Source organism: Dreissena polymorpha, chromosome 2, assembly GCF_020536995.1.
Source record: "Dreissena polymorpha isolate Duluth1 chromosome 2, UMN_Dpol_1.0, whole genome shotgun sequence".
Lineage (NCBI taxonomy): Eukaryota > Metazoa > Mollusca > Bivalvia > Myida > Dreissenidae > Dreissena > Dreissena polymorpha.
The window spans coordinates 109,172,447-109,182,297 of NC_068356.1; the positions used below are offsets into that span (position 1 = coordinate 109,172,447).

The 9,851-nt window shown below is 36.8% G+C and overlaps 1 protein-coding gene across 1 annotated transcript; it reads right to left on the minus strand.

Annotated features, from left to right (window-relative positions):
- Positions 1–345: 345 nt before the first annotated feature.
- On the minus strand, positions 346–1,889 carry LOC127869977 (uncharacterized). The gene is made up of 4 exons (XM_052412637.1): positions 1,719–1,889; positions 1,500–1,685; positions 1,343–1,403; positions 346–1,286 (listed from the first exon to the last, which is right to left on the minus strand). Exons 1-4 carry the CDS (start codon positions 1,887–1,889, stop codon positions 346–348), a joined length of 1,359 nt encoding a protein of 452 aa, XP_052268597.1.
- Positions 1,890–9,851: the final 7,962 nt, after the last annotated feature.

The window sequence follows — 9,851 nt, forward strand, 5'->3', positions numbered from 1 at the left end:
AAAATAACATTAACATTACATTCACAACACTAATATTTTATTACTGATGGGCATGTTTAAACCATGAAATGGGAAGACTGTAATAAATAATCACATGAAAATAAACAACAACCAATATAATATGACATGATTAGTAAAGAATATATCCACATTTCGATCACTATTAAAATACTGAACCAGGATGAATAAATATTATTAAATTTGGTTAAATAAACAAAAATTAAGGCATAATTCATTTTTAAAGTCCCTAGAACTATATCCACGCCAAATTATTTGTTGATTGAGGTCACAATTTATCATGCACTGTTCGCGTAATGTTAATGCCAAGTGTAGTAGTGTCACATTCTATGAAAACTTCCCGAAGATAGTTAACCGTGAGTCGTTCAAACTGACGAACTCATTGGCAACATCTAACAAGTCCATTGCTGCGTTAGCACACCTGTGCACGTGGAGCGTCATGAGGTTGGTGAGTCTCTCCTGTTTCATAGACGTCCGGAGGTACGTTTTAAGGCGTCTCAGGGCGGAGAAGGACCTCTCGCTGGTGGCGTTAGTGGCGGGCATTACCATGACGTGGCGGAGGACGCGCATCACCTCCAAGAAAAAGAGGCGAGACTCAGGAGGCAAGTCGCGGAAGAACGTGACAATGTCCGTGATGGTCTTGACATCCTTGTCCCGTACGGCGACCTGGTACGTCTCAAGCTGAGTGGTGAGCGCATCCTCGTTGAAGTCGTCACTGTAGAAGTCCAACACGCTCCGCAGATTAGTGGCGTAGTTACCACCACGGGCGCAGCACACCAGAAGGTCTTGGAGGGATCTGTAGGTCTTGAAACCTGGCTCAGCGAATCTGTCCTTGATACACGCGATCACCCAATCGAATGCTTCAAAGTAGACCTGGCGGTACCGATCACGTGCTGTGGCTGGATACTCGTGGGCCCCGGTCCTAACGTCATAGCGTTTCGGCACCTTGCGTCGCCTGGGAACCACTGGCTCTCCTACGTCGACGTCATCGAGCTTACTGTTGACGTCAACCCAAAACTTGTCGAAGGCATCGTCGGAGCGCTTTCTGGTCAATGTTTCCACCGTCATTGAAGCAACTGCCTGACTCTCTGATGCGGACATGTCCTTCTGTTGTAGGGTGCGGCTCGAGTTGTCTGTATGTCGCAGGATGATGTGACCCAGGTGGACACCAAAGAAGAGGTCGAAGCTCTCCATCTGGACCGCACGCCTACTATCCTGGAACGGATCTCCGAGTCGTTGGTCTGCTCGTAGCAGGTGTCCCACAAAGTCTGTAACACAGTGTAGTTGTCTAAGACACTACGCAGGCTTGATGCACGCACTGTACATCTCGTGGGACACAGTACGCGGAACCCAGGGGTATCGGGGCTGATCTCCTCCTTCAGGGTCTGAAAGGTAGTGTCCCTATTTGGTGAATACTTAATCAGTTAGGAGACTTCATGCACCGTATCCATGGTGTCGCGCAAGAGCTTGCACTGACGTACACAGTCCCCAACAGCCAGATTGAGCGCATGTCCGTAGCGGTGCGTGAACACAGCTCGCTCCTCCTTGGCTAAGATGTTGGTCGCCACACCACGCCTCGCTCCGGTCATGTTGCTGGCCCCGTCATAACACTGCCATCTGCACTGGCTCAAGGATAGCATCATTCTTAGAAGAGTGTCTTCTATGACCTACGTCAGTGAAGTGGAATCAATAGAATGTACTTGGTGAAGCCCAACAAAGTCCTCGTGCACAATAAAGTCCATGTCCACGTGTCTGAAGACTAACACCACTTGTTCTCGGTTGGCCTTGTCTGTTGTCTCGTCAGCCATGATCGTGTAAAACTCGTTTGTATTGATGTCGCTGGCCACTTTACGAAGGATGCGCAGTGCCATGAGCTGGAGTACTTCATTCTGGATTACAGGGGCGACAAACTTGTCCCGCTACCGTTCCAGCCACGCGAGGAGAGAGCTGTTCGTCTCCCCGTGGTGTTGTAGAAGCTGCATAAGGTTTCCCTCATCGCCGTCATGCCCACGTAGCGCGATGCCCTGACATGCGAGGAACCGTATGCTGCGTAGGATTTTTAGCAGCTGCGTCCGGTTGTCGACCTTCTCCTTGGCGTGCCCCGTTGACAGCGTCTCTCCCACATCACGCGTAGTTGCGGGAAGCGTCATTAGTCGCTCGACCGCCTCCTTGTGTCACTCGCTGCCGTCGTGCTTCCGGAACTTTACGGGACCCTGTTTCCAGTTAGAGAAGCCTTCACTGATGAAGCTGCCGTCCACCTTCGTGTTGCCGATCTTGCCCGTCTTCTTGGCCACCATGCAGAGATGGCAGAACGCAAGGTCCCGGCTCTGAAAATAATAACATTGTTTATGTAGTAAATTTTGTGTTGAATATTAATGATAATAATAAAACAAACATTATTAAGCAACAATACAAGTATTGTTTGTATTTTTTCTGAATTTCGTTTGTATTTAGATCGACGTTAGGTTCATGAAAGGTAAGAACGGTCGCAAATTAAAATTTAAAACTAATATAAATACCTCATCGTAGTTGAGCCATGTGTACGAATCAAACCAACTAGATTGGAATGAACGCAGTTCTGGCTTTTTCTCCCCGAATGAACGCTTAGGAAAAGCAAAATTTTGAGGCTGATTAGGAATGCTCATTTTGAACATTGAACAATTACATATATGTTATTGTTTCAATGAATTCTAATCAAATAATAACTGTTATGCTTAGAGAACAAAAATATTTTCAATCAAATAAATGTTTTTCACGCGTATATTTACTCAAAATTGTTTTAATTGGCGGTTACCTTTATTAAAGCGAACAATTACAATCAAAAGAATAGCCTTTCCTTAATCAAAACACCGACAGTGCAATCACGGAAAAGAACAATAAAACAATTAACACGATGACATTTACCCGGGCCCCTGGTTTATGACACCTAACAAGCGATATGGACACATCACTATTGGCAACCTCGGAGCAGACGGAAAGGGGACACATGGCTTCTGCACTTACGACACTGATTACAAAAATACTGGTTTTGGGCAGGCGTTTGGGGGGGATTTTACGCCTTATTTATATAACGATGACTAGCCGAAATATTGGGGAGGCGGCCGCCTCCCCTGCCTCCCCATTATCTACGCCTATGTATCATAACTAAACCGAAAATTTTCGAATCTGATACAACTTTTTTCAATTTTGTCAATTTACCAAACCGTGAAAAGATCCCTTTAACGTCATTTTGCCATTAACATCATTATACTACGCCAATGTTTGAATGTGCAAAGAACGCCGAGAAAAATAACTGGAAAGGCAAATAAAAAAAATAACTATATAGAACCTTCCAGACCAATCTGCTCTTATAATAAAATTGCAGGTCAGGCCTTAAAACCGAAATGAAGCAATTAAGTTTGTTTTATGCTTTGTGACTAAAATGACAATTACATAAAACAATTTCCGTCATTTCATAACGTTGACTTGCATTATCTAATCGTATATTCGCGATTGTATCATTCACAACCAACGAATTGTCAGCAATAAGTTGACATAAATAATACTAATGAAAGCCATAAATGGATAATTAATTAGTTAATGTTTATGTTCGTTCTAGATAGCTGTTGAATGTTCCTCACTGAATGAACACATTGTTAGATTGTCCCTTTGTGACTTCTTATCTGGGAGTGATATTGCTCGCTTAATGAATATTTACTTGTGGATCAATTTGAATAACATTTCTATGAATATTTAAATATGATTTGTTGGTTCATGATCCTTTAAAAAAATCACTTGATAAATTCAAATATTTATCTACGATTTTTTATTTATAAATCTTTGATAAATTATAGAGAGATTGTAAAATAGTTGAGTGTTGCGTTCGAAGTGACTTTGATAGTAGACTTTTTTTTCGTAAACAAAACACTGTATTATTATTTATATTGCGAGACAAATGGCGCTCAGATATTCCGGTCATTTTTGCCTATGAATTTAGACGCAATATTTAGTCCATGTGGTCATCATAAGTAGCCAACCAATTTAAGTTGTTGATGATTTTAACTATCTAGGTACTGTATTTAATTACACTGGGAACTTTTGTAAAAACATTGAACATCTCAATAGAAAGGCATTACAATGTTTAAATCTTCTATTTTGCAAACGCAAAGACTTTGACCTTTCGCCCAAAACATTATGTTAATTATTGGATGCATTTGTAAAACTAACACTTAAATATTATTGTGAAGTTTGGGGTTATACAAAATCAAAGGAACCACCTTAAATTCTTTAAACAAATAATAAGAGTAAGAAACAATACGTGTCCTGTTGCAGTCTTTGGAAGATATCCCTTGCATATCCATTGATACATTAGAATAATTAAATATTGGCTTAAAATTCAAGACTATGATACTATAATATTCAATCTTGTTTATAACGAGGCTCTCAAAGACTGTATTAACGGAAAGAGTTATTGTGTTTTATATGTGTAGCAAATGTAAAACTTCTCCTAAATGATTATGGGTTCGCGCACGTGTTTGAAAATTATACGTATGCTGACAAAAAACGAATTCCTGACTGATTTAAATATATAAGGCATAGATTGTTTTAAACTAGATTGGTTACACTCACTTAAAGGTCATGTTTTAATGTTGAACAAATAGCTTAAAATAACGTTTGAATATATAAAAAAATATCTCGATGTCGTACCTAAAAATCTCAGATTTTACTTCTGTATATATAGTTTTGTCTAGTCATGCTTTAAGAATCAAAACGGGTAGGTTTAGTACTTATCGCATTGCGAGGGAAGAAATACATGTATATTGTTTTTTTTGTAACTCACGTGATATAAAAGACAAATTGTGCGACCATCAATGTTTAAATTCCTAAGCCTTATGGGACTATGTAAGAAAGAAGTTATTAAGTTATCTTTGTTTGTTAAAGAAGCCCTGTTGATCAGAAAGAATGTTGTTCAGAACATAAATACGTCCAACATATTGCCGTGTTCCGCGGGTTTTATTGCTTGTTTGTTTGTGTACTTGTTTATTTAATGGTATGTATTTAATCTAATATATCAAATGTGAATAATAATTAAATATATGTTTTAATAAGCATAATGTTCCATATGTATGGAAATCCATATGTTATTCGTTAGATAATCAATTGTCGACATTTATTTTACAGATCTAACAATGTATCTTTATACATATATGTAACAGACATGTATGATTATACAATTTGCTCCCATAAATAACCCAAGCAATATATGTATGCTATTTCCTTCTATTAATTACTTTAATAACCCACATGTTATATTAAAATAACCAATTGTATTTGGTTTATTTTCCATAAATATTAACAGCATAATAGCTTTCTTAAAGTACGGTTATTTTGTGTTTTCCCACCGCATTCACGTATTATGTTTGATAGTATGCACACTATTTATGTATAGATAACTGTATTATCACTTTCTTTTTACATGACCTTTTGGTATGTCCATTATTATATGGTTAACACTGACGATGCACTATGTACAAGTCGTTATAAATATATCTTCTGTTCTGTTCTGTTCATAAATACGCAAGGATTATTTACTGGCGAAGTTGCGTTAAGCTGTAAGAGTAGAGGTGGTGAGGTCACCGTAATATATGGTTTAGCATTGTGTAAGAATTGACATTAAATGTTGTTCGATATTCATTATCATCAAATTCATCTGGAAGGGAATTAACATGAGCAAAATATCCGTATTATGGCAAAAATAATGAACTTATGGACTGCACTGGGAATTCGTGAAGAATGTTCGGGAGATTATTCCATTTTCCTGGAATGTATCCTTCTACATTTCCAAAACTTTTCACTGGCACCAATCTCAGTCACGATGGATCCAAATGCACATCAGACACCATCGTTACATAACAATTAAGTAGCTTCGAAAGCGAGTTATTTTAAGCGCGGACTACTTTCGTGGAACAAAAACGAATTCACAGTAATTTACCGGAATTTATTCTAGAATTCTACATCTTCCTATTATATTACTAGAGTTGTCAAGTCATTGCATTCGTCTGCATCGTCTGATATATATGCGAATTCATACGCACAGTTACCGAATGTTCATACACTAAGATCAAGTACGCAAAAATCTCTAATCAAACATAATTTCTTACAATTCCTTTAAAACTACATTTAGGCGTCACAATGCGAAATTGTATTAACTTGAAAACATGCATGTCTGTGCAAGAAAATCTGTGAACTTAGATGACCATGTAATTTCTACTATTACGTACGAATAAGTATAAAAGCATAATTTATACACTTGTGATGATAACGCTTGTTTATTCATCAACTCCTCTAGATTAGCATTTTAAACTTTATTTGAATGATGCGCAGAATTATGTCTAATCCATTAACAGAATAGTAATAGTGATTTTTTGCCAAAGTTTCGTGTAAGCCTCGTATGCCAATGTTGGCTCAAAATGAAACTAGGACTTCAGCATTACCCACGGAATACCGTTGATGCCGTCGTGGTTACACATTAAAATCCATTTTGTTTAAAAAATACTAGGGTATGCCAGAGAAGAACTATCGCACTATCGCATTGTCGCCCTCTGGATTTTAATGTGTAACCACGATAGCCTAACGGTATTCCGTAATTACCCAACGCTAATAAGCTCACACGTTGGTTGAGAAGCGAAATCTGTGGGCACCATGATCTCTGTTTAGAAGCTCCTGCAAATTCATACTGGTATTAATCTTTTTACGGACTGATTTTATTTTAATCTGTCCCCACTGATTTAGTGATCTTTAATGGTTGTTTTTATCAATAATTGTGTTTCCGTAAAATTAAATCATTTTTATTTTTTTTGAAATTAAATATTTCCACGTTACTCGTGTTAAATTATAAAAAAAACGGATTTGTTTGAAGCTGAATTGTCACAAAGATACTTTTGTTTTTAAATGTATGTAGAACTGATGTACATAAACTAGCTTTCGTTAAACACACGCTATAACAAAATAATTTTCCTAACATGAATTGTAGTCAACACTATTAGTATAAAATAGTGGTGTGTTAAGTTGTAATTTATGCGATATGTTATGCCATTTTGTTTAACAAATACTATGGTATGCCTGAGAACTATTAAGCAATAAATGTTTCTTGAAAACAACAGCAAAAAACGCAGTATCATCCACAACTCATCGAGCATTATTCATTCAATAAACAGTACACAATAACCAGCAAAATGTTTTACAAACCTCAAAAAGAAAAACAACAAAACTTTAATGAATAGAAAAGAAACACGCTTTTTAGCTTGAAAATGTTAAGCAATTGAATGATGCTTACATAAAACTTAATTTTACTGGATGCAATTAGTTGGCTCAGAGGTAATATTTGTTTAAACATATTCTAATATATTATTGGACAGCATTAATCAAAGGTCAGTATTTAATCTCATTTTGTATTCAAGCTTGGGTGTGATATACATTCTTTACGATTTCCTTGATACTTTTGTCATTTTATTAATTTCTCCAGCATTTGCATTTAATGACTATTACGATATCTTAAAGGAGGAGAAAGACTGAATAAATCAGCATATACATCTTTTTAATGCTAGCGTCTGTTGATTTTACGATGCAAATAAATCTATTAAGTGCTCTCACCATTTAGGAAGTACATAGAAAGCTCTCAACCTTATATGCATGTTATTGAATCGTAGAAAATCTCAAGGCTAGGAGTCAACATTTGCCAATCCTTTTCTATTATGCAAATGCAAGCTATTGTTTCTTCATTTAACGTATGCGTATTGACAAAAGACACTCAATCGAATCAGTAGAAATTGCGTGGTATGAAATGCATCTCACAGTCTTTGACCATGAACATACTGCAATTCATTTCAAATTTGTTCAGCGTTTAAATGTAAACGTTTTCACACTGAGCTGAACAGCGGGAATTGTTTTTTTTTAATGTAGGACCAATGCTTCTACGAAAGTTGGCAAAGGTAAATTAATCATAGGCGCTTTCGTCAAAAAATACAAAAAAGTTTGCTATATTTTTGTAATACTAGTAATAAAATGCTTCGGTATATTGTGCTGACTACTTTTGTGTTACAGTAACGTTGCTGTACAGCTACCACAAGGTACTAGCCGAATCTTTGTGAAACAGAGATTTATTCATTTTATTTCGTAATATTTAGAGTCGTGTTCTGAGAAAACTGGGCATAATGCATGTGCGTAAAGTTTCGTCCGAGATAAGCCTGTGCAGTTCGCACAGGCTAATCAGGGACGACAATTCCCGCTTTTATGGTATTTTAGTACATTATTCGGCAACACATAGCACTTTATTGAAGGATGAACAGTTGACAAAATATTTTACCACGAATTACCATAGTAGACACGTTAGTATTTCTAGTATATTATTAATATTTTTGTCTTGCAGATATAAAATGTGAAAGTTATATGATATAATATATAGTTGAGACCGAGGTGGCTTTTTCTCGCTGATAATGAATGGATTGTGTATGTTATAGAGTATCAACCCAAATAGCAAATATTGTGATGAAAATGACGTATATACGCAACGTAGTGCGCAGTAAGTTTTTATGTCAAAAGCTTCATGTTGCAGCAGAGTGTAACTGTAAATAATTACCATGAGATTTAAGCTCACGTCAGGAGCAACTTTAGTGACATTTAAAGCCCATAAACACTTCATATGAACGGTTATTCCGTACAATACTTCGAAAATAAAGTTATAACATAAAAAATCAATGTTCCTTATTGCAATTGCCAAAATTTTAACGCTAGATGTGGTCTGGTAACATAGCTTAAACGTGATACAAAATGCTCATTTTAATTTGTGTGTGTGTCACAGTATATTCCATATGAATTTTTGGCTACGAGATCTGAAAATTTACGAGCGATCGCGAGACTGGCTTCGGAAGCACGCCGTAGTTCTTATGAATACAAGGGTCCGACGCTGCCCGAAGCCAGTCTCGCGTTCGCTCGTAAATGTTTGGATATCGTTGCGGGAAATTAACATGAAATATATTCTCGCACATAAAATAAAAAATAATATTTTGTATCTCATTAAATCTTTGTTACCCTACCACATCTATCGTTGAAAGTTTTGCTATAGCTTTAAGGAACACTTTTTTTATATGGGTTAACTTTATTTTACAAAATATTTTGCAAAATATTCTTTGCTTGTGAGTATTTTTGTTTCTTAAAGCTCTCTGAAGTGCCGACAAAAGTGATACGTAAGCTTACTGAATCCCGACTCACGGTGAAATTTAAACGCACTCAAGCACCACCACAGTGGCATTAAAGCTCACTAGATCACATATTAAAATGAATGACTTAAGCTTACTGGAGTAACAATCACATAGGCATTTATTCTCACAAAAGAACCTAAACAATGTGACATTAGAGCTCACGGGAATGCGACTCACAGAGACATGTTAGCTCACTTAATAACCAAACCAAATGAATAAAACAACCTTTACCCCGGACCTTACAATGACTTACCATGAACCAGCAATCTTCGTAAAACCTCCAACTTCACAACCATAATATACCTATCGGGTTTATTGATACCAACCACTAGTAAACGCCATTATCGACTCAATTGAACATCATATCTTGTTTAATAACACAGATTTTCCGGCCTTCGACCATTATATTAAAAAATAAATAAATTATTGGACCATTACAAAACGTTATTGACTACAGCATTATTTGCGGCCTGCAAATACTACACTTGAATGCTTTTTTGTGTGCAAAATAATGTACCATATTTTCATTTTCCGATTACGCTAATTCTTTGGGATCTTAAGTTATATTCGTCCATACTGTGTATTATGTTTCGT

Coding starts and splice junctions, on each gene's coding strand:
- LOC127869977 (XM_052412637.1), bottom strand. CDS start 1,889: ATGGCACTGCGCATCCTTCGTAAAGTGGCCAGCGACATCAATACAAAC. Junction 1,686..1,718: donor ACTTTGTTGGGCTTCACCAA/GTACATTCTATT, acceptor TCACTGACGTAG/GTCATAGAAGACACTCTTCT. Junction 1,287..1,342: donor CGTACTGTGTCCCACGAGAT/GTACAGTGCGTG, acceptor ACTGTGTTACAG/ACTTTGTGGGACACCTGCTA.